The sequence below is a fragment of the Thunnus maccoyii genome, chromosome 6 (assembly GCF_910596095.1).
Source record: "Thunnus maccoyii chromosome 6, fThuMac1.1, whole genome shotgun sequence".
NCBI classification, from domain to species: Eukaryota; Metazoa; Chordata; class Actinopteri; order Scombriformes; family Scombridae; genus Thunnus; species Thunnus maccoyii.
Window position 1 is genome coordinate 11,637,544 of NC_056538.1, and position 25,898 is coordinate 11,663,441.

Sequence of the window (25,898 nt, forward strand, 5' to 3'; positions counted from 1 at the left end):
TTTAAACTGTTAATGTAGTGTCAAAAACAACGCTCCACTTCTGTTATTCTATTATTTTAGACAGAATGCCATTCATGAGTGTACAACAACCACTTCAAAAATGAACAAGGAAGAGAGAGACATTCAATAGTTGTCATTTCAGATAGTCGGGGGGGAAAAAACCTGCATGGGCAGACAACTAACAAAGTAGAAACTTAACTGGAAGGCACAAATAGGACATATTTCAGCATTAACACCTCAAATGTCTTCCATACAATGTAGAATAAAGTGCAATTATGTTTTGATTTGTTAGCAGGCAATCTCTGAAAACACTGCATTAAAAGATTGTCTTTATCTTTTAATTTGTTGATTATTTTTCTTGATTAAGCACTTAATCATTTGGTCTATAAATATCAGAGTACAGCAAAATAGCCCATCATAATTTCAAAGAGATAAGGGAGACTCTTCAAATTGTATTTTTTTGTCTGACCAACAGTTGCTGCTGGTTTGCTTGATACATTCCTTACATCTGCCTTAATTGATTTTTTGGCCACTTGGGGGCAGCAGAAACAAGCTGTGGGCACAAAATTGAATTATTATCACTATAAAATTTGGGAACTGTTTAAACAAGCAAGCAGATACAGAGCAACATAATCATTCATTGGGAATCGTGTCTCTGACCACCTGACTAATGTAAGTCCAATATTTAATCACCCTTTAGCTCTGTTTTGGTCTCCACCAACTCCAGAGGGAAATATCAGGCTCATTAGGTACTAAATGCTTCACCATGTTCACCCTTCGGGTTTTTAAAGCTTTTTCACAGAGAACTGCTTCCTGCTGCATTCGGAGCGGTGAGATTGAACCACAACAGTAAAGTTGTGGCCTTGAAACAAAACCATTAGCTTAAAGATGCTATAAAGCTCCATAGAACAGCAGATTCAAGTGATTCTCTGTGGGTTTGTTTCTACAAGTTGATTGATCAGTTGTTACTGAAATACTGATTAGAGGAGCTTTCAATTATCTGAATTATTTTGTGCATTTTGTTGTGAGTGACTTTATGATCATTTTTATTTACATTACACATTCAAGTGTTAATTTAAAGATTTCTAGTATCTGTGAGGTAAACATGTTCTGCAGTGAATTCAGTACCATGTCATTGAAAAGGACAGTAGTGGCAGATACTGCTATAGCAGTGGTTGGAGGCCTTCTCCTCCAAGAGAAATGCAATATGTGTGTTTGAGCCAGAGTGTGAATGTCTGTACACTCCTGAATAATGTGTCTGTGTGCATGTGTGTGAGTGTTACACTGCATGTGCATATGTATGAATAAGAGTGGATAAGAGCGGCTGTGTCTGGGGGAGCTAAGTGGGCGAGCACAGAGAGCAGAAAAGACTTGTGCTCATGACACATCTCAGCCACACTACACGATGGAGAAGAGAGAGAGAGCATGACCCCTGCAGCGCTAACTATGATCCCTCTCCCTCTGCCTCGCTCTCTCACTCCATCTCCCTCCTCAGGCTCCCACCAGGATAGCGATGATTTAATGATGAGAGAGACCACTTTGATTATTCATACACAGCAGACAAGTCCGCTGGCCGTGCTGTTGTCTCACACAGACACACACATTTGAACATATACAGACATGCACGGATAAAGACAGAGACACACACCCTTGCACTTTCAGTAATACACAAATAAAACAAACAGAAACAGAAACTGGCCTTGCAAACATGTACAGTATGAATGTCTGCACCATGACAAGATAAAAAATAGAGGTGATGCACATGCACAAATAGACGCAAACCAAAACAGAAGCACAAACAACGAAACACACAGTTTAGAAATGCACACATGGCTCCCCACACATACCGTATTCCCATGGGTCAAATTGTGTTTGTAGATAATTTTGTAATCATTTGTTTTGGCCTTTCACAGGCACCAGTCTGGTACCGTCTGCTTGTAGAAGGAGTGCCAGGAAGGTTAGACAATCACAAGTCAATTAAAGTACTTGAAATTATAATGAATCATCTATTAAACTGTACTTGTGAATGGCAATTTGCCTGACAGTGTTTGAATGTCCCCGATGTGTTAAACCTAACCTATCCTGTAGTGTGTAGAGGCTCAATACCACTGCAGATTATTTTTGCTCCATTGTTATTTACTATTTCAGTACTACATGTAAAAATGTAGCTACTTGTATGTGCTTGCCAGTTCTGGATTTTCAAGGCTTAAAGCTGGAGTGCGGGACTTTTGTCTCCCCCCTCTGGCAGTGAGAGTAATTACAAAAACAATGTTGACAAACTGTCGACACGTGCTTATGTCATAGGCTCTGGCATAGCCTACTCCATTACTACTGTTGCGGCTGTAAAACGATAGATAAATTATTTTGAGCGGCACACAACCCCCGCGAAATGATTCATTTCACTATCAGAATTTCAAGTTAAAGAGCTAACTGGAAGTTAGCTGATTGGCCAGAGGAAGTCTGCATTATTCATGCATTCATCTGGCCAATGTGGTAATGTCAAACCCAACACCAGATTAAAAACTCTGGTATGCTGTGAAATACAGAGAGATTTATCTGGTGGTGATAAGCTTAATCAGCAATAGCTGAACTCATTTGGCAAGGTTTTTAATGTAACGGACGTTCATTTATATGTAAAAGTTCTGCACTGCAGGTCTAAACACATTAGGATTAAAGAATTGTGAGAAATCAACACATTGTCATACCGAAACAACAGAATAGGTGTAGAAATAGAAATTTGCAGTCCCAAAAACAATATGAGTGTTTTTGACGCCCTCCACAGGACGGATGGGGACTAGACCACATATATGCCACTTTCCAAAACCATTACCAAACACTTAAAAAATAATGATGTTTTATGGTATAACAACACTGTGGTTGAGGTCTGGTTAGGTTTAGGCACAAAAACCACTTGGTTAGGGTTAGCGAGAGACCATGGTTAGGCAAAAATAATCTTATCAAGTCATCTTATACTTACGCCATCTGAACTGTGTCAATTCCCCGGGTAATAATTACCACAGCTGCTAGATGGCGTAAACGTAACTATAGGTCATTTTTGCTGGCCTGAATTTTAGACCTATGCTGTCGTTTTTGTAGTGAGGACGGATACAGACATGTACCAAGCTCGACATTTTACAACTGAAAAATAAACTTGTCAGTGCTCTCTGGTGGACAAACTATGTAATGGCAACACTGTTTGTAAATTACTTCAAACGTATCTTCGGCATTTCTTTTCTGCGATTTCTTGTCACTTATAAGGTGACACATATGTCAATACTGATACTGTATATTTGTGATAAGCTAGATTCGGCCAATGTTTTGTTCAAGCTCTAATTTGTATACTGTGAATTCAAATCCAGAGAGTTAAAGAGCACACAAACACAAATCTCCCATACACACAGTTTCTCCTTCTTTTTTCTCCACAGTACATTTCCTTCTTTGAAGCAGCGAACAAAAATTAAAAGGGTATGCTGCTTGTGTTTCTGTGCATGTACGACTGTGCATGTAGGCATGTGTGCTCACAAGTGTGTGCGTACGTGCACCCTCAACCCCCACCCACCCCCGACATGATGGAATGTGTCAGACTTGGGACTGCCAACGTTTAAACCTCATCTCTTATTCACTCGCAGCCCCTCCCTCTCCCTCGCTCCCCACACCATCATCCCCTTTCCCACTGCCCCCGCGCAGGAAATCGCTGATTTATTTTGCATAGCAACTATGAATTTTAAGTGAGTCCTATTAAAAGAGTCTCCTCAGCCCCTTCTCTAAATGTTATTGCTTCTTAACAGGGGTTATTTTCTCCTTCTAAATCTGAGGCCTTGGCAGTGCAAGTTAACACTGACGAGGCTCATGTTTGCTCATTGAAAGAACTCAAGAAAGGGCACACAATGACAGTACGCAAGGCTCTGTGTGTGTGTGTGTGTGTGTGTGTGTGTGTGTGTGTGTGTGTTTAAAAGAATATTTGTTTATGTTTGTATGTATGAGCACATGCTTCTCGGTTTAGGTGTGTGTATGTTCCCTCCTGTATATGAATATGCATGTATGAATACATCTGTGTGCATTTAGTTTTGTTTCATGATGTGTATGCATATATGTGAATGAAACATGCTAAATGTTCATGTATTCAAGATCTCTACCATGTGAAGTAGGCTGCAGTATCTCACATGTTCTACAATCTTCACCAGTCTTGGTTGTGCTTCAGTGGCCCGAGCTGAGGTGAGGCTACTCACTCGCTTCCTCCTCATCTCATCTCTACGCATCTACTGTGCAGCACTCGCAGGGCCCCGGGCTAAACCTATTCTTTTTGATAGCCCATAATTGCTCGGTTGATGTATATTTTTTAATATCCAGCGATATTACAGGGGCCTGGTAATAAAACACAGGCGGGTAGAGGAGAAAGTGTGAGTGGGAAGAGGGGAGACAAGGGAGAGAGAGAAAGCAGAGGGGATGGAGATGGAGGGAAAGGGGGGGGCAAAACAGAAAGGTGCAGACAGGAAGAGAGGGAGGTGAAGAGGGATAAGAAATGTAGAGAGGTGGACGCTTTTTTGTTTCTCTAGCCCATGCTGTCAGTGGCACATCTTGACCCCAAGTTACCAATTATCTTGGTGGTGAAGCGGTCTTAACATTTGTAGATGGAACAAGATCTTAAACGATGAATCATTGATCAAGAAAAAATGAATTGGCAGCTACTTCATCAATCATTCCACTTATTTTTCAAGCAATAATGACAAACATTCGCTACGAGGCAATTTGCTGCTTCTCTTTGTCATATATGATAGTAAATTCAATATCTTTGTGTTTTGGACTGTTGGCTGGATAAAACAAGACATTTGATGACATACTGTACCCTCAGGCTCTGAGCATATTGACATTTTTTCAGTACTTTTAGTACAAATCAAGAAAAAAATCAGAAAACTAATCAATAATCAGCGGTTGCAGGCCTAGATGGAACCAGTCAGTTACTGACAATTTACAAACCATGCTTGAATTCACAACATGGATATTAAAATAGGATAATTAGAACGAGGAACACCTTATCATACACTGTATAAAAGGGTTTTTAGAATTCATTAGCTATGTAAGATTTTATATATTAAAAATATTCTAGGTTATTTACAGAGTCAAAAGACTTCTGCTATTGTACAAGCACATTTGTCACTTTACAAGAATCACTATGTTGACACTATAATTTAGAAAGAAGACTAACACCAAAACATGCACAGACACACACACACACACACACACACACACACAGAGAAGAGCAGTGCAGATTAATGTATAATGATTTAAATATATGATGTATTACTCTAATATTCATCTGGGAATAAAACTATTTTGTTAGCAGATTGATTCAATAAAGCTAAAAAATGATCTGTAAATGGTGAGTAAATGTATGGTTTGTTGTGTGCAATGGGGGATTTAGACACTTGGAGACACACACAGCTGCCAGCAAATGAACAAGGGTATAAAATGAAACGAATAACGTGTTATTTATCTTTTTAATCTTTCTCTCGTTGCTGGAAATGTAAGAAACAAAGACAGCCAGAGAGTGCAAATAAAGCAGAGAAACATGCGGACTGCTTTTCCCTTGAGCCCCTTGTCGGCTTCTAATTGAAGTATTGACGGATTTAAATGAGGCAGAAATGCACTCCAGCGTCTCCTAACAAACACACAAACACACACACACACACACACACAATGCAGCAGGCATGGATAAATGAATGAAAATGAAAACAGATATGAAATGGTAAAGACACATGTAAGCAGTAACATGCAGTATATATGATAACAGACTGTAAGGTTAAAAAATAAAGAGAAGTGTGTAATTGTCCTCAAACACACACACACACACACACACACACACACACACACACACACACACACACAAACACTGGGAAATGGACATGATGGTGTTGGTGAATACGAGCACAGTAATGGTCTCCCTTTTTCAAAACCACTCATGCGAGTAAGTACACTTTTAGAGAAAGCATCTTGAGTGTACGAGTACAGTTTAGGGTTTAAAGGGCATGAAATGTGATCTGTTGATGAGTGACAAGCACGCGACTGAGCCAGCATGTAATGACAGAGCAGCCAATGGCAGCGGAGGTACGACAGCACAGAATATTATCATAGGCCTAAAAACCCTTACAGCTGTTTCCTGTAATGTGAATTATTCTAGCCATGAAGATGACATGTCAATGCTAACTGAATCATAAATTACTTGGGAGGTTTTAAATGACACTGCAAAAGAAATGTAATTCAAAAGTAAATGGACAAAGTGAATATTGATTAAACGAGTGAGGACAACTCACTTTTACAGTGTTACTGATGATGACATACTCTGATAACGTCATGGAGGCATTTTGAAGTGTGTTAGCATGATTATTGATTAGATGCAGTATTAATAAAATGTACATGGCGTTGATTAAATTAAATCAGATAACAGTGGTTTTGAATCAAATAATTTTATGTGTGGAAAGTAATGTGATTGGTGAAATGTACAAACATTTTTATGTATTGCAAGAACTATAAGAACTTGGTAAAACTGCTCAGATTGGTTGAGTTGGTATTGATTATTGCAATTGCATAAAGGTCAGATGGCTGTTTGCAGGTGCTGCAAAAATACATAACAGTTGAATAATTGTTAATTTGATTTTTAGCAGTAAGAATACATTCTGTAAGCAGCCACTGGGTACATTTCTAATAAGAATTAAGTGACTAGCACTGTAACTATAGTTACAAACTGAAAAAAAAAACTTTTGTACTTTGTGCGTACACACAACTGCTGTCAACTTGTGAACAAAACATAATCTGTTGATTAATATCAATAAAAATGATAACTCATTTATTTTAATCAAATTACTGTACAAAATGTAAATTTATCTTTCAGGGAAGAACATGTTTTTGATATAAATAATAAAAGCTGTAAATAATGTTACCGTTGCAGTTCATCTTAATGAAACTACTGGTCCTTTATGAGAAGTAAGTCTACATTATTCAGCAGTGAAGTTGTCAAAATTCCCTTTGATAGTGCAGAGTACAGCATGAAACTGAAGCCTAGAGCAACAGTAGAGTGAGTTCGGTGGGTCAACTCTTGATCTCTTTCTCTCTCTCTCCTCCAATATGGAAGATAATACGACTATAAAAATCGATGAAACTGAAACTATGCATGCAATCTCAGTTTACTTCTCACACTCCCCACATCACTACAAGATGCACACACACCAGCAAGACTACACACACACATACCAGTGTTCTTTCTCTTCTCTATTTTGTTGTAAAATGTGTGCATAGCATAACTCAAAACATCAAATATCTCAAAAAGTTGAGTGGGATCACACCACAAACGACTCTTATGCCCTGCTTGCTCCTGCATATTTTCTCAGTAGAATGCTGTTACAGCAAGATGGCCTCAAAAATAAAAAAACAAAGGTCAGAGAAGAGAAAAGAGGAGTAAATCAGCACTGATTACTGAGCTGTATCATCTCTCTTATAGTGAGTCTTGTCTTCGACTCTGAATGACTCAAATTGGCATAACAGAGTCCAGCAGATACAGTACAAGCACCTCATGAATGAATGCAGTTCCAATTTATTATCTGCATTTTTCATATTTTCATATTCTTACAAAAACATTCAGTGTAAAACCAAATGTGAAAACAGGTTTAACGCATGAAAAAAACTGAGAGCTGAGTTGAGTTAGAGTAGCTGCAGCCACAGTGGTTGTTCTGTGGCTGGTAGAAAATGGAAGAAAAAGGGTTAGTACAGCTATAGGTCAACTTGCTGCATAGCAACTGGGTGCTACAGTCAGGAAACTGACCTATGAAAACACAGAGAGCATGTTTGTCTCTGAGCCTGCTGCTGTAGTGCTGACAGCTTCGCACAGTGGCAGCTCTCAACCTTGTACACTGCGAGGCTTAATTACAGTGACACATGAATATCCATAACATGCCAGTTGATATTACTGATAAAAAAACCCCTGATTTATCCAGCAGGATATTGTTACACAAATTATTTTCTTTGGCATTTCTTCTACAAAGAGGTCAGGGGTCAGGGTCAGTTATAGAACATTTTGAACAATTGACCATCTCCATCCCATCAGGCTTACTTGAATTAATGAAGTTCAATATGTGCTCCTTGTAATAGGTAAAGATGCAACCACACACATACACTTACATGTTTTGCATACAGTACTTGTGTTTTATAAATCAGACTGTTGGCTGGTGAGGAGAGAGAGAGAGCGAAGAAGAAGAGATAGAGAGAGGGCTGCCCGTCAGCGGGGCTCCTCATGCTCCAGTTTGATAACAGCAGCAAAGAGAAAATAAGACCCACTCGCATCTAAGCCCCATGGATATGAGGAGCCACTCCTTGCACTATAGGGGAGCTACATGCTAATGCTCACTGGAGGCAGGAGAGCTGTAGCAGGGGGACATTAACATACCGACCACTGAAGAGAGCAGTGAAAACAAACACTCACACACAAAAAGACACATGCTTACATACAGTCAGAATAGGAAACAGCAAGATAAGTTGTCTGCATGCAGATAAATAAATATGTGCAGGCAAATTTTCCCTTAGTGTCACTGGATATTAGCCTTCACTGTTTCAACAAAGTGCTAATGTGAATAAGGGTCGACTTTTTTCATCTTCCCAAGTAATAATGTTTTGAAACAAATCTGTCTTCAAATTTATATCATGTCAAGTCAACAAATTAACCCCTTATAACCCCTTAAGCTTATAAAATCAAAATTTTATAACCGTATTACAGGATATTTGGGCCAGTGAAGAGTTTTAGATGTGTTATGACCAGAATCTGAAAGACTCAGTTTGTTAATCATTTGCACGGCGTGTAAATCTGCCTCTCACTTCCTTCTGTTTATCTGCTAAATTAATGTCTTTAAAGAAGAGCTATCTGGAAAATCCTGCAGCTGGCTATTGCCACGCCAACCCAGATATTAAAATACACATTGATTGCTGCCCATCAGCTGATATTGATCAGATAAAGGCCCTTACTTTTGACGGTGAGGTACATGGACTTGCTGACATCAGCTCCCACGTCGTTGCTGACCTTACACAGGTAAAAGCCGTTGTCATCCTCCAGCACGTGTTTGATCAGCAGAGAGCCGTTGCTCAGCAGCTGGATGCGAGAGCCGCTGTTCAGAAGGATGGGCTGAAACTGGGGGACGCCTGCGCCTGCAGCACGAAAAGAAACAATGGTGTAAATAATGACAAGATATAATATCTGACTCCTCATATATATACATATAAATGTGCACACAAGCCCACATTTTGCCCTAAAATGTTCAGTAGAGAAATAGATGTATAATGCTAACATGGCATACAATACAGTAAGCTGACCAGTGTGTGCATGTGTGTGTGTATGTGTGTATTCATCTGACCATGCATCTGTGTTTACAGATTTGATGACAAAGCCTGTCAGATTTAGGGAGGATTGTAAACATGTTTCTTAACACAGGCCTAAATCCTTAAACCGCCAAACAGCTGCTGAGTGCAGTGTAGCGGGCCGAGCTGCCGGTGTGATGCAATCAGAACAGACATAATACTCGTGTTCAACAAGACAGCAGATTGGTGCAGAGGAACAACAGGCAGAGGGAGACCAGAGAGGCCTTGCTAGCCTTCAGCATCGGGGTGTTGCCAGAGAGATTCGAAGATGTTTACTGTAGTTAGACGAGGATTTCCTCTGACTTAATATTCCTGTGTGTGAATGGTCAACTCTCTGGATTTATTCTGTGCATTTATGTTTGCTGAGATAATGGATCCGGAGGATATATTCACAACAACTATGTTAATGACCTTAAAATATAAATTGATGTAATCTCAGCTGAGCATAGAGGAATCCTAAAGGCATGGATTTGTCTGGTTTGAGAATAAGTGGAGTCAAAAGTCCAATCAGACTGACGTTTAAAATCCATCATTGAAGGATCATTGAAATAATTGGACTTGGCAACTTTGACACATTCTGGCTTGCTGCCTGCGTGTAATTAATATCTATCTTTTTAATAGAAAATGATATAATTGCTCTTGTTCTATTGTTAAACAATGCAGTGTCTCATCTCTAATAGCAGCCTTAAATCTGTAGGATATGTCACTGACACTGAATTATAAGGATAACGTCTTTAGCAACCGTGCGTGCTCTGCTCTTATAATGATGAAAGCACTGTATTCCACCTTGCTCATGTAGTATTAAACACGTGTGAACTGAGCCAGATGCTGCATTAGCTCGTGTTAAAGTTAGCGTGTAGAGATTAGGCCATTTAGTGAGCTGTGGGTTTTTGCTTTTTAATTAAAATGCAGTCAAGTGGCTGTGGCTAGCAAAGGGTCAAGTGGTGACTTTGTTCCTGCTCCCCTGGCTCTGAGAGAGAGAGGAAAGGAGAGCGGGGGAGATGTGTTCTTCCTTGAATTATGGATTTTGCATATCCAAATAGTGCTAGTCGTTATGCTAATAGCAGTTGACCTTTACTTACTGTTCCATATCTCCCAGAGACACTCATCTGGCTCTTAGCTACTTCTTTTGCAGTAAAAGCATGCTAGACAGCCATTCTCTAGACAAACTGCACTCTGGCTTACAACAAATTAGACGATAGCTTCCCAAGCCACCTTCCCTGGATACATTTTTTTCTGTGGTTATTTTCATTGCCTCTTTGCTATGACTGATATCCTGTTCAAAAATGTATTAGAGAACATCAGGAAAAATGTGAAAAACAGGTAAAAAAAAAAAAAAAAAAGGTGCCATGTGGTGCTTTACTCGGGATAGCTTGTTTCTAACATTACGGCTGAGTAGATACACACACACACATACACACACATACTGCTCAGCCTGATCCCTCTGCACAGATCAGGACTGGTCAGATGGTGCTAATCAGGCATGAGGCCTGCTTGTCTCACAGCCACATACACATCCGTGCCCCCCCCCCCCCCCCCCCCCCAACACACACACACACACATCCCATCAAAGGGTGAAAGACAGATCTGATTTTTTCATTCCTTTGATCATGGGACCTAGCAAACACACACACAAACACACACACACACACACACACTCACACGCACCACTCCTCATTGGTTGATGTCCTTCTGTTGGTGAAGCTTTCATCCCTGGTTATATGGATGATGGAGCAAACACCTGGGGCCCCCTCTTCATCTGCCCTGCTCAAGTGGCTGAACTCACCTGCTGCCTTCCTGTCTGTCTGTCTGTCTTCTTCTGTCTTTCTCTGTGTCTCTGTCTCTCTGCCTGTCTGTTTTGGCCTGTTTATCTATATTGGTGTCTCTCTCTCTCTGGTGATTCTCTTATGATGCAGGAGGAAACACTGCAAACCCCCAGCCCATGTTTCTAGTGCAGATGGCTGAGTGTGTTTATATATCTGTGCATGAACCCATATGCATTCGCTGCGGGTAAAGCAAATGGAACCCACTCACCTGTAAAAACACATCAGCTGTGTACAGAACTCTGTTGCTTTTGCTCTTACTGAGGTTTCTGAGGTGTTTTCTCAATTCTGAGTGCTCCAAATCGAGGGTGTCGTATGTTGCACGGATTGTGTAGCCCTTAGAGTCAAACTTGTGATTTGTGATTTAGGGCAACATACGCACTTGATTTGACTTTTAATTATTAAAAACAAAGGAAATACTGTATGAGGGGGAACCCTAAAATTCACGGGATTGTCATTATATATCTGTCAGTGAAACCTTTCAAAGTACTGAAATCTACTACTACTAAAAAACTACTAAATCCGATAACCACACCTTTCTCACATGCTATCTGGGAATTTTTGGGTTCCCCCTTGTATATAAGTCTCAAAATAAAACAATAATATAGATGCACTGAACTTGGATACATATTACTATCTATTGCAGTACTCTAGTTGTCATCTTTTAGGTTTATTGTTGCAGTGAGTTGTGCTATTAATGGTCACTTAAGTTCTGAGCCTAAGAGCATCCTGATGACTCATTAGACCAAAGTTTGCTTTGTAATTCTGTGAGTTTGAATTCAAATTGTTTTACTTTCTTTCTACATGACGGTTCCCTTTCAGCTGGCATAGTGACACATGCTGTGCTTAATGTACCTTTGGAGTGTTCCCATACAATGGTGGGTGGTGGGTAGCCTTCAGCGGAGCAGTTGAGAGTCACAGTTTTCCCATAGATCCCATCTTGGTCCTCAGGCTGAACCACAAACTGAGGAGGAACTGTAAACACACACACACACACACATACACGTAACAGTTGACATTGATACATGACATTTCTTTGGTGTCTTTATTATAAAGTGTTTATTTAAGAAGGATTCCATTCTACCAAAAATTACATTAGTTTACCTTCAGCCAGAAAAAAAAGGAACTAATAAGATGAGTCTGAAGCTGCAGGGATGGGTTAAAATGAAAACCCGCACCTATACAGATTGTAGTAGTCCATAGGTGCCATCAGATATAAAATACATTCCTCTGTGCTGTCTCACCTCGAACTATGAGCTGACTCTGGTGCTCCACAGCGGCAGCCTCGTTGCGGGCGATGCAGGTGTAGTTGCCGTTGTGGTCGGGCGTCAGGTTGGAGATTCGCAGTGAGCTGGTGAAGTCAATGTTGTCCACAGTCACACCCAGGCTGGCAGGGATTGGCCGTCCGTCCTTCTGCCAGGTGATATCCAGCGGCCGGTCACCTGACATGACCACACAGGGGATGAAGACACGCTGACCGATGGTGAAGCGCTGGAACTCAAAGGGCTGAATGTAGGGAGGGACTGCAGACAGGAGGAGGGAAGGAGGGAAACACAAAGATCAAATGTGATTTCAGCCTTGCGTCTCAAAGAACATCTTAATTACCTGGATTCTGTGGCAGGTACCATGTCATTTTTTCAGAGTAATCCTACAATTTTCTCACTATCATGCTTTAAAGAGGTCACTGAAGGAACATAAAAGACCCGAACAGCAAAGAATTCTGAAATAATTCCCTGTCATTCTCAGACTGGAACATTTTGTCCTTTGAGCACAAGAAGCTACAAGAGCACACAGAAACAGAACAAAATAACTTTGAGGTGACTCATTCAGGTTGTTTGGAAAAAGAAATCTAAGTCAAACTGAACATTGTCTCTCAGTCTATTGATAATCATCTATTGATCTACTAACCTACATAGTACATATCTGCTAGCCTGGCTACTACAATCAACCATTTTATCCACTACTATAAACGCTGATTACAGAAATAGCACATATTCAGAAAAAACAAGGGTAAAAAGTGAATCTGGCTGCGTAATATAATCACAGTTATAAAATAAGATCTATTCAAATTGCCTGCTCTCTATTCTATGGGAAATCTCCAGCCATCACACAAGTGATTGAGTGTCCAGTGAGTTCAAATAACACAGAAATAAGCAGCACTTTAGCAGCTTATTTAATTCACAACAAAGTGGAGATAATGGCCTCTAGGGATCCCCAAAGACACTTCCGCATTTTAAGCGTGAGCAGAGTAAATTAACAAATGCACTCGCTCACTATAGCACCACTGGGAAGTGTTGCTTTATATCATTGCTCTCTCTTTAGTTCTCACTTTCTTCTCTCCCTGATGCTCCCTCTTTGTTTCCGTCGCTCCGTGGGAAAGTGTATTGTGGTGGTGACAACATCTTCACATAGTACAGAAGGAAGGAAATGGAGCGTAATGGGAAGCCCTTCTTAGTATTTCCTGTTACAGGTTGTAAGATCTCAGCGGAGATCAGTCACTGAGGTCAGTTATATCAGTTGTCATTAGTTACCCCGATGAACTGAGGAATTTCAGGAAGATTAACTTTTAAGTCTGGTGAGATGTATTCATATAGCTGTCTGCCTCTTTGTGTGAGTGTGTCTATTTATTTATTTTACTTATCTAGTGATGGATTTCTCAGTGATGCCATTTTGAGGTGCACAAGTTAGGAAGGCCTCATATTTCTTACCATAAATAATGCATGAAATATGTAACTTTAAAATTCAATAACTGAGTTGTGCTTAATCCATTTAGAATGGCTTTTTTCATCACCACTTAAACAAGCTGTGACTTTAACGAAAACAAGCAGATGTGATGATAAAAACAAAATACTTGTATTGTCTGAATATTGTCTAGAAATATTGTCTAAGAACAGCACTGTGTCACATTTTAATGAAAACTTGTGGTGAATTGTTTGATCTCAAATCAAAAATAAAGAAAAGTTTTGTTTTAAAGAACGAAATTGAGCTTTTGAGTGTATTGTCCTAATGTATAAAGGTGCACCGATCATCTGCAGAACATAATCAAAGAGAACAATATCACATATGTATTCATTTTTGACCAGCTGCATGGCAACACGATGGGCCTTACCTCTCACACGAACATGGACACTCTGGGAGTCCATCTTGTTGGGCTGGACCATCACCTTGCAGTTGTACTCGCCAGCGTCCGACTGCTGCACGTTGCTGAGCTTCAGTGTGCCATTGTTCTCGAAGGCTCGCTGTCGATGGTTGAATGGGAGCAGTGCAGAGTTCTTGTACCACTTTATGGAGTAGTAAGGATAGCCGATCACACGGCAGTGAACAAAGGCATCCCGTCCGGCAATCGCTGTGATGTTTTTCATTGGACGGATGCTGGCACGGCCTAAAAAGTGACAGAGATTGAGAAAGGACATTTCACGAATATTGGAACTAACATCAAATCACAAGTGCAGTGCTTGAATTTTGCTGTTTTTGTGAATAAAACGATACATTTTAGACGCATTAGGATTTAAACAGGGCAAGGTTAACAGCTAATAAAACAGAGAACATTTCTCTTCACAGCTTCACATGTGGTACCTGCCACCAAAATACTTAGATATGCATAGAAACTGTTGTTTAAAGCTTTTTGTTGTTTGTTTTACCACAGGATCTTCAGCTTAACTCTAAGTAGAAGGCGGTGAAATGACGAGCAGATTAAAGTGTGCTAACCATCTAAAGGAAAACAGTGTTTAAATAACACTGCGCTACTGATGCTTACAACTCGGCTCTTGCTGCTCACCCACATAATAGTAATACAGTCTGTATCTCATAAAATGGAAACAGAGTAATCACTTTAACATCTGATCGTGAAGAGTTGAATTGGCTGCTTGAGTAAACACGCGCAGACACACATGAACACTCACTCACACACAAGCAAACCACAGATAAATTTATTCATGCAAACAGAAGAAATATATTTTCTTCTGGCTATTTACAAACCAGCCCATTTTGGAACCCAATATCCAGATACGCTTATGTGCCGCAAACCAGGATAATTCATTTGACCTAAAAATACAGGCATGTAGGAAAAGCAGAGCAATAATTTGGAGAGAAAAAAGACGAGGCTACAATATTAAAAATTATACAAGGCGTAGTGAAAAAGAAAACACACTTAAGAACACAAAAATGGAGGCAAAATCAATCAAAGGAGAACAACCTAAAAGTTAATATAAACGTGATTAAAGATTTAATATTAGATCTAGAAATTACTGAGCAAAAATGGCAGAGAAAAACAAAACATTAGAAAACAAATCATGAAAGCACACGAAAAAGCAACAAAATCCTAAAAAAAAACATTATGCGGCTAATTTTCAGATCCCAACAACAATTAGCGCTTGTGTACTGCAAATGCCAGACAGCCAGCTGGACAGAGAGACAGAGACAGACACACAAACAGACAGACAGGTATGTGTATTGTTGTTCTTGGAGGAGCTGATTTGACAAGCACCTCTTACGTTTATTCGAGCCTGGTGGTACACGACCCCTGCCGAGTTGCTGCACGTGCACCGGTAGACCCCGCCGTCCTGCACCTGCGTGTGCGTGACATTGAGCTGGCTGACCACATGGCCCTCGTGGGTCTCGTAGTGGCCCAGGTGGTGGTGGCTGTCTTTGATGACGGGGTCATCGTCCAGCGACCAGGTGCACCTGGGAGGTGGCGTGCCCTTGACGTTGCAGACCAGGAAGACGGGCTCGTTGGGGTTCACCACCTTCTCGCTGAAGGAGGACAGGATCTTTGGAGTACCGTCTGTGGTGGGGGACAAAGTGGTAGGAGACAGGAATGCAGTGGTGAATGCAACAGTAAGCAAACACGTCAGTGATTATCATCATATTGTATGTTTCAGAAAACAACTCACTCACAGTAAGTTTTAAAGTATATTATAGGTATAGAGACCAAACACCAACTGCTAAATATATCTTTATATACTCTGAATGACAGAAATATAAAAACTGTGAAGTGTCTGTGACTTTGGCAGTTAGGGCAGTGTGAACAGGTTGAATCATCTCAGTCAGAGACACGGAGAAAAGCCAAACTGAAAACAATTTCCAGGCCAGAAACTGCATGCGGCAGTGTCATCTCCACAGGATGAATGAGAAGGATTTCCCACCTATGATTAGAGCTAGAAAGTCATTTGAATAAATGATGAAATTGTCTTGTCCAGTGGATTGTTTTATTCTGAACTTGCAAAAATCTGTCTGCTCTTTGTTTTTGGTTTCTTTCAAACCTCCCACAACTTATTGTTGGAGAAGTGCTCCTCTCTATTCTGCAGATAAACAGTGTGCACTATGAGTTCTTATATAGCAGGATGATTAAAACACTCTTTTCTTGTTTCTCATGAATTGTGGTTGGGGATGTTCGTGGTTTCAGAGAAACACTAAATGTTTTCTTCCTTTATGGGAGCTGCTACTGGTCATCATTGAACTAATAATGTATATTAAGTAGATATTTCTTGAGGTCAGAAAAATGGAAAAACACAGTGCATATAACAGTGAGACCGGAGGTCAGATCACAAAGTTTCTACTGAAAAAGCATATTATGTAATCACAATTGGTTCATTTGCTGTCAGGGAGAAATCTTGTCTTAAAAGCCTTTTTTGTAATATAATAATGAAGTCTCAACCCAGCGAAAGCAAAGGATAAATCTTGGGTTTGTGTGAAGACTTTGTCATTCTGTGCGTATATGTTTCATTGTGTATTTGTACATTGTGAGGCAGACCCACTATACTTCTATAGGTTTCATTATGAACAGTGATCCAGGAGCTTTCCTCCCAGACTGAGAGAGTGGTTGGCTTTTGAAATGTCTGTGTCTGCCTGCTGCTGCTCTCTGATAATCTAGGGCTGTTCCACATGATTATAGATGATCAATATCTTCTTTTTACAGCTCCTTGGCCACAGGAGACAGTTGCCTGAGCAACGCTGCCAAGGTAAGCTGTTGGAATCAAGAGTGTGTGTGCATGTATTCTTTTGTATGTGTTTGTGAAGTCTGGGATGATCATACTAATGGCGGCCTATAGCAGAGAGTCACAGCAGGATGTCATTAACACATAAGCCCTGTATTGATCCACGAGGCCTGAATCTGTTTCTGATAACTGATTATGTATAGTGCTATAGTGTGGCTTTTTGTCAGCATTTATGTACATGGATACCTGTGTGCTGCACTGCTGCAAATCACATCCACCTACTTTACCTTCAAGGATGACTTGCACAAAGTCCTGTGCAGACATCTTTCCCTTCCTGGCGAAGCACTGGTAGGCTCCGCCGTCACTCTTTGACATTCCCTCCATGATGAGGTTCTCCCGGTTGAGCCCAGTGAAACGGACATTGTTGCCAGGGTAGATGATCTCTCCGTTGCGGTACCATGACAGCTCATATTCGTCTGAGCCGCTCACGCTACAGGACAGAGACACCTTGCTACCCACGCTGCCTTTCACCTTCCGAGGGCTGACCACCACCTTCAAGGGCTCTGAGGACACAGAAAAATCAGACAAATGCTGTATATAAGAAACAGTCATAGTTTCTTTGTTTTGATGACAGTAAGGCTGAGAGGAAGACAGAGTACGAGTGATACAAAAGAAAGTTCAGGTGTGATTTTACTAACATGGCTACATAGGATCTCCGGGTTAGAGCTGAAGTTAGTCATCCATTAATGGATTAGTTGGTTAGCAAAAAAATCTGCAAAATTGATCATTTATAGTTATTAAATAGTCATTTTGTGACTAAAAATGCCAAAAAAAAACAGCACCATGGTTTACATATAGTAGTTACAATTTACCACAGCATGAGGTGTGAATGACCAGACAGATAATACAGAGGATCCCCTCCTTTTGATAAAAGACTTACGTTTGACATACAGGCGCCCCATGACCTCATCATTGCCATAACTGTTCCACACTTCACAAACGTAAGTCCCAGAGTCACTAGGCTGCATGTTCTCTATCAGCAACCCTGTGATGGTCTGGCGGAAGCGACTGTCGGGCTCCAAAGGGCTGTTGTCCTTGAGCCAGCGGTATTTGGGCATTGGGTAGCCTGAAGCCTTACAGGGCAGCTCCACCCGATGATTAATCATCACCTCTCGGTGGTCAAAGCCATCCAAGATGCTTGGCTCAGCATTGGTGGGGTCTGGAAGGAGCAGAGAATTTAGTGTTAATTAGTGGTGAGCGTTGCCAGGCACTTGACAGTATAATCCAATATTGATTCTTAGGGTCAAGATTCAGTCCTATATACAGTATATTTTGCTATGTGAGGGAGAGAAGAGAGAAACAGACTGTCTTTCTATCATTTCATTTTTTAATGTCCCTCACAACCAAATCAGAGAAGGCGCCATGGATTGGTCTTTTATATCCACCTGCCCATTATATGATAAATGATGATCATTTATCACACTACTCACAATATAGAACAGCCTACATAGCAGTGTTTGTTTACTTGTTCCTGACTGGCACAAAGAAGGACTGCATAATTCATACAGTACATGTAGTTGACCGTAGAGCGGATCGTTCTGCATGACAGGATTGGATAGACTGTAAACTTGATCCTAACCCTCAACATGCCATTCTCTGGTCTTACTTATGCAACCTTGCAAATCAATCAAAGTTCTATAATTCACCCATAATTCATAAGGGACAACATTTTTATGGTTGATATAATTTTAGCTGGTGTAATTCATAATGTAGAGAGCACATTCTTCTGTCTTATTCAGTTTTACCAACTGAAAAGTGTAAGAATATGTAAGGATGATCTACAGCATTATTTCCAATACAATTATTTATTATTTACTGTACTATTTGTTCCATCGGTGATAGTATTAACTGTAAATGGTGCCAAAAACATTTTTTTTTGGTATTGGCAATTAAATTGACTCCAGTTTGAATGCAGTACTGACCTGACACGATGAGACGCGCACTGTTGCTCTGGCGAGTCTCACCGGTGTAGCGGTGGCGTGTAGTGCAGCGATAGTTATTCAGCCCATCCTCAGGCAGGACGTCCAGAATATACAAGGCTCCCGTGGATGTGATGAGATATCTTTGTCCTGGAGCAGATAAGAAGAGAGAGTGGAAACACATAGAAGCCAACATTTGTTACATAGCATCAAAACAACTTTCACAGCATAAACAATTTATTCACTCCAGTACAACTGAAGGATTTCTTTCTCCATAGGGTGCTGGTGTGGGGCAAATCTGTAGAAGTTCAAAGTTTTTCTCTATTTTTACATGAGATAAGAAAGCATATTGGAGCGAAGTGAAAAATAATTTCACTTATCTCATATAAATAAACAATAACTACAAGAGATTTGGTGTGTAGTGAGACTAAACTCACAAATATTTGAACTTTACTGAGGTAAATATCTGTATCACCCATGTAACAGATCACAAAATATATTCATAATGTCAAACATACACAAATTGTATTTCTAAATTCAGAGCTGCGTATCAAATCTTTGATCTCTAACAGATCTTATTGTCTTGTCCTCAGTGGCGCCAGTGTCTCCTATAGAAAGCCAATCCCTCTTTGGCTGTCACAGCCAGTTTAGTATGTATATTATGTTAATTCTGCAGATCAAACCAGGCTGAGTGGGGTTGTCAACATCCATGAGGAAAGAAACCTTCCCATCCCATGGATGTCTACATTCCCATGGTAGCAGATTGATGTCAAAGCTGATTGAAAAAGCAATTTGATGATTGTCTTCTTTGTGCAGTGGTGGACATGCTAAGACAGGAGGAGGGACAGCCTGGTAACAGCCACAGGTATAGGTGATGTTGATGGAAAAATATCATACACCAGTGTGACAAGGTTACAAGTCCACATCTACTAAACATGTCTCCCTTACTTATATGGTGCATAAATACAAAAATGTAAAGAGGAGCAACTAGCAAGCTACTAAAAAAAAGGCCAAAAACAACTTAGACAAAAACAAATTAAGGATTTGTGTTTATTGTTATGGCTTATCAGGTTCAGGTTATTCATGTCCGTGGAAAGTTGTTTTTCATACTGTACAAAAATGAGCAACAAATGGACGTCTAAAAATAAAACTGTACATGCAACTACTCAGAGTATATGCAGACACCTAATAGAAGAATATTTAGTAGAAGAGAGACCTGGATAAGTAGCACAAAAAACAATACTGACAAAAGTTTAATTCCCTGCTATTTTTGACTGCTAAGATTAGCAGAAATTTTCTCTGCATATTTGATTTTGATTGCACTCCGTGTCTGAAGGCAGTGATATCAGCGATTTATCCAACAGAACGAACTGAGGCTGTGTGGGAGCCCCTAAAGCAGATTAGCAGTGGGTAATTCATTTAAGTTGAACAAGGGGAGCAGAGGGTTTTCTTCAGATTTTTCCTTTTTTTTATTAAAACAAAAGAGAAACAACCAAAAGAAAACAGAATATGTGGTCTCTGTTCGACAGGTGAGGTTGAGACAGAGATGCACTTCCTCCTACAATGTAAAACATTCAATGAGATAAAGAACATTTACTTTAACAAGCTCAACTCTATAACTTCAGATTTCAAAGAGCTTATTGACCTCTCAAAATTAAAAGCACTCATAGGAGAAAGAGACAGGGCATATCTTGCTGCCCATTATGTACAGGCCACAACAGCACACATATGCATTCACACACACACACACACACACACACACACACACACACACACACACACACACAAATACATGCATAAGACATACAGTATATATATAATTAATATATATTAATCTTACTGTTGTGTTAATGTTCATATTTTTTTTGTGTACTGTCCAAATATTTGGACAAATTGTATTTTGATGCTTTGGCAACGTTGTTCTTGAAGCCTTCATGCCGATAAAGCCCATTGAATTGAACCGTAAACATGTATGATGTGATTTTATGTTCATGATAACAAATAGCTAATCTGTAAAAAGACTGCCTGCTCTTTTTTTTCAGCCAAAATTTGCAAAAGTACTACAGAGTTAGGATATTTATATTCAACTGGTGCTGTTTTAATATTTATTGTTGTGAAAATCAAACTGGCCTTCCAAACAGACAATTCAAGATTGTATGAAAAATTCATGGGCAAGCAGGTGCAGAGGTTTCTCCTTTCTATATGGGTTAACAAATTAAAAGCCACCTCCCTTAGGTCACGTAACACCATCCCCTACAGATCAGAGCAGAAACTGTATGTCACACTATAATTGTAGTGTAGCCTCTACATTTCATGTTGCAGTGCTACAGTATGCTCCAGTGCTGTGTGAAGGTTCAGTGCTACCAGACAGAGTTGTATGAATAATGGCACAGTTCAAACCAATTAGCTGAAAAAATGCTAACGAGAAATACCCTAAATGTATTTTTTTTGTCAAACATTCAATTCTAGACTAATGTTAACATCAAACCACTACATGTTTTAATATTCCACTTGAGACTAATATGTATGAAAGAAGCAAAGCACGCTTAATATGCTTACATTTTATATGCATTTTTGAGGTTTATACATGCAAAAGAAAATAGACCTTGTGGGGTTAAGCAAGCAGGGGGAATACAGAGCGGGGCGGGAGAAGCAAAAAAAAAAAAAAAAAAAAAAAAAAATTTTGCACAGCTATTGTAAGCATTGACCTAGATAGAACCGACAACAGATTCCATGGATTTGATGTCCTGAAGGGGTTTCGCTGGTTTACATACAGGGCTGTTAGATGGGCAACCAGCAAGTGGAATCTATAAAGAGAGGGAGGGAGTGTGTGTGCGTGTGTGTGTGTGTGTGTGTGTGTGTGTGTGTGTGTGTGTGTGTGTGTGTGTGTGTGTGTGTGGAGATGCCGGCAGCCATGCATGCATGTCAGTGTGTGAGACGATTGGTGGGAGGAAATCTTCTCAAGAGGTTGAGGAGGCCAGATGCAAAAAAAAAAAAAATTGCATTACTGATGTTTGCTATCATTGCCTTTGCTTTTTAGCTACATTTTCATTCTGTACACAGCAGAGGCAGAAGTAATTTCAACATTTCATTTTATTTTTTTGTATTTAAGTAATTCTATAAATGCCTCTCACATTGTTAACACTGTACCATATGGCCGTGATCAGTTACAAAAAAGAAGGGGGGGGGGGGGGAATCAAGAAACATTTAGCCAATAAACAGCAAAAAAAGTGAAAACTCTGAAAACTATATATTAACATGTACAGTAGCAGCAATCAAAAAATTCAGATATCTATTCTGTAGCTGTCCACTCCACACACTGCCGCTTTCCCTTTTTTCTCTCCTCCCTTCTGGCTTCTCCATTTTGATTCTGTACTGGTCCTCTGAAATCTCACTGTGGAATCCATCTTGAGTGAGACAAAATGGTATTTCACTCCAGCCGCTGTGAGCTGCTGCAATTTTCTCTTCAAGCACCTCTATGCTCCTGCAATGCCTTTTAAGACGTCAGAGCTCAGTTATTGTGTTATGACAGAATGAAGTGCAGGCAGAGGGGACGCTACAGTAGCAAGGGGATTCAAAATGAGAGCTATTGTACTGTATTGTATTGTATTTCTTCTTTCGCGATCCGCTCCCTTTAATTCCACTGCTTTGTCTTTAACTCGCTCACTGCATCAGCATTTAGGAGTAATTCCCGTTCACAAAGCCAGTATGTGAAGTGAAAAATTACGCCCCTTTAAATACACTAAATGTGAAAGGACTGTAAACGTGTAGTGTAGTCCAGTCCAGTATATAAACTGCTATGGATTAATTACAGCAGTAATTGAGGCCTCAGTTGCCAGATGTATTGAAATCCTCTGGACAGAGATTTCTGTGTTATTGTCAGAAAGTGGAGCCCTTCTCTCTGTTCATTCACAGGCGCTGCTACTGTAAAGTGAAAAAGTGCTCCACTCCACCAGACACACTTTATCTAATCATCCCCACTTTGCCAGAGACAGAATCTAATACGAACAGCGGGCTCTCACTCTCAGCAGGCTAAATAAGCCTCGACGTACAGATGAGCTAGTGTCACAGCATCCTCACTGCCAACAGATGCACTGAAGTCACTGTGATTTAAATGGGAGCCCAGTTGGTCACATCTTAGCTGACAATTTGCAACTCAGTGACTAGAATGAATTAGTGATAAAATGCCAACATCTTCATTCCAATCTGCCATGTAAAATCAACATCTGCAGTACAGCGCGGCTGCAAGTGCTTCACATTTCTCACAAATATAATACTTATGTTATTATTATTTATACTTCATTTGGAGATGGAAATTAGCTAGTGGCTAAATCTGGTACTCTTCTCTGTATGTGAGATCAAGGTTTTTTTCTGTACATGGCCCCTGACAAACAAATGTCATAGATTAAACTTAACTAACACAACTAAACAACTAAACTTATTTTTTAGCATCATAAGCTACCTGAAAAAGATGACTTTGTGGCATTCAGCTTTTTCAACATAATGAATCTGAAAATGGTTCAGAAAATTCTTTAAAAACGTGTATATTATAGAAATTAAAATATGCTTAGAACTAGTGATGTACCAAACCTGTTAAGCTCTTGATTTTCTTAAAATTAAAACAAAATTTGTAGTCAACATGCTAATATCACATATACATTATCAGTGAAAGGTTTTGACACACTTTCTCATTCAAGAGAATGGGAAGGTGTGTCCAAACTGAGTGGTAATGTACATTTAGTCATTGTACAAAGAATAATTTATCTGGGATATTTACTAATGAAGTAGGTCCTGTCTTTATTAATTTACAATATTGAAAATGTGAAAGTGGAACAAGGAAAAGTGTATTCTGTTAATGCTTAGTTTCTGTTTGTGATGGGTTCTCACTCTGTTTAAGTGGTCAGTTTATCCATTTATCACGGGAAGCAACCTCAATATTACACAATAAACCATAGACTGTAAAAAATATTGGACGTAGCCATCATGACGTCACCCTTTGGTTTGTGGACTCCCATTTTGAAGCCTCAAGTTTGCATTTTGACTGTTGCCATCTTGGATTTTTGGAGCCAGAAGTGACCATATTTGGACAAGAGGGTGGAGCTGCTCCTAACGCCAGCTGCTAGCTTGGTTAACATGGTGCATTTACAGTCCATGGTTAGCTGTGATAATGCTAATGCTAATTTTCGCTAGCGAAAAACGGGCTTAAAACCATTAAAACAAAATGTACTTACTGGAAAAATTGAACATTCGAATCCTTAGAGAGTCTTTTAGTGCAACCAAACACTGAACAAGACTTTTTTAGGTGACCATACACACTAAATAAGCAAAAGTTATGGCTACACCTATACTCTGTGAATCTGGGGTTACGTCATGGTTACGTTCCCTAACCAACGTTGTTGCTGTGTTAGCACCTGTCACTCAAAGCAGCCATGCCCTTAATTATGTATGTTTTAAGCCTTAATAAAAATTTAAACAGGTGAGTTATATATATAAAAAAAAAAAATTCATCTCCCACACAGTTGTCATGAAAGGGGAAATTAGCTATCGAGACCAAAACCATTTTGTACCAGGCTGTAAACATGTTTATTTCTGCTATACGTTGGGCATTTTAACATGGGGGTCTATGATGATTGAATCACCTTTAGAGCCAGCCTCAAGTGGCCATTTGAGGAACTGCAGTTTTTGTTACTTCCATGTTGGCTTCATTTTTCAGCCTTGGAGGTTGCAGCTTGCACTAAAAACAGTATGCAACACTATATGTCAGTACACTTTGAATGTAATAGGGTAAAAATGTTATGTATAGACTGTAGTCTCTTCTATAAAGGGTGAGTCGGTGAGTCAGTGTTGTTATTGCTTAAAGAGGTTGGTGGGACTGCATCTACAGTGCACTGTGAGTCAGACAGTGAAGAGGGACCCAGTTCTAGTCAGGTCAGCGGAGACAGAGAGATGATAAATGGGCTTATGAATGTTCTAGGTCTGTGTGGTAACTTCTCTGGCCCACTTCAACTCTCCTGAGTCAGTTCAGTTATTATATTGAAATTAAAAACAGATAGCTGCTATCATAGGTCTTCTGTACACTGCATCTGTTGAGAAAATGAACCACCTATCCAAATGTTTTTCAGCTAAAAAACGATTAAAATGATACTGTAGGTGTGCTGTTAACCTGGATGAATTCAGCATTTACTGTTTTTAACATTGCAGAGATTGCAATACAATCCTATGCTGCTGCAAAAAAATTTTTTAAGAGGAAGCACTGCCTTGACTCCTGTGGTGGTAATGTCAGAGGAGTGAACAGTGTGTTCTCAGACTAATTTCTGCATGCTCAGAGTCGGGGGTACGTTGCATCGTGAAACAGGGCACGGGGGGCCTCACGTTGGATCACAGCTCTAATCTGAGCTGATTGAGGTCAGATCGCAGGACTGAACTCTCCACCGCAGGGCTCCTCAGTGCTGCATGGCTACATGCAGAGAAATTGAAATGAGTACTATGACTATTCTGCGGACCAAACCAAGAAATATCTATTGCTGATCTACTGTAACTTTCTATCTACATTACCATATATAATCATAACTGCATTCATGCACTGTTAAAATATATTACACATAACTGAAGCTTAAGCCTGACAGTGAACTGTAAGTGTCTTGCTGTAGACCATGGGGTGAATGCAGACACTGTCTCTCTCCTGGATGTATTTAATTAAAATGATGACTCTGAAATCTATAAAATACATGCTAATTCTCAAACTACTGCAACACTCTTTA

General features: G+C 39.9%; 1 protein-coding gene and 1 long non-coding RNA gene across 6 annotated transcripts in view; one reads left to right on the plus strand and one right to left on the minus strand.

Annotated features, from left to right (window-relative positions):
* The window catches only part of dscamb (Down syndrome cell adhesion molecule b), a 105,206-nt gene that overhangs the window by 25,774 nt on the left and 53,534 nt on the right, over positions 1 to 25,898 (minus strand). For all 5 annotated transcript variants that reach the window (XM_042414624.1, XM_042414626.1, XM_042414627.1 and 2 more), the window contains exons 2-9: positions 19,141 to 19,287; positions 18,099 to 18,377; positions 17,446 to 17,721; positions 15,709 to 16,005; positions 14,332 to 14,604; positions 12,467 to 12,745; positions 12,078 to 12,197; positions 9,010 to 9,189 (exon numbers count right to left, since the gene is read on the minus strand). In XM_042414624.1, coding sequence (XP_042270558.1) covers positions 9,010 to 9,189; positions 12,078 to 12,197; positions 12,467 to 12,745; positions 14,332 to 14,604; positions 15,709 to 16,005; positions 17,446 to 17,721; positions 18,099 to 18,377; positions 19,141 to 19,287 — 1,851 coding nt within the window. The remainder of the gene's footprint in view (positions 1 to 9,009; positions 9,190 to 12,077; positions 12,198 to 12,466; positions 12,746 to 14,331; positions 14,605 to 15,708; positions 16,006 to 17,445; positions 17,722 to 18,098; positions 18,378 to 19,140; positions 19,288 to 25,898) is intronic.
* Positions 15,919 to 17,537, plus strand: LOC121899052. The gene is made up of 3 exons (XR_006096592.1): positions 15,919 to 16,058; positions 17,140 to 17,182; positions 17,453 to 17,537. It is a non-coding gene; the product is annotated as an uncharacterized LOC121899052 (long non-coding RNA).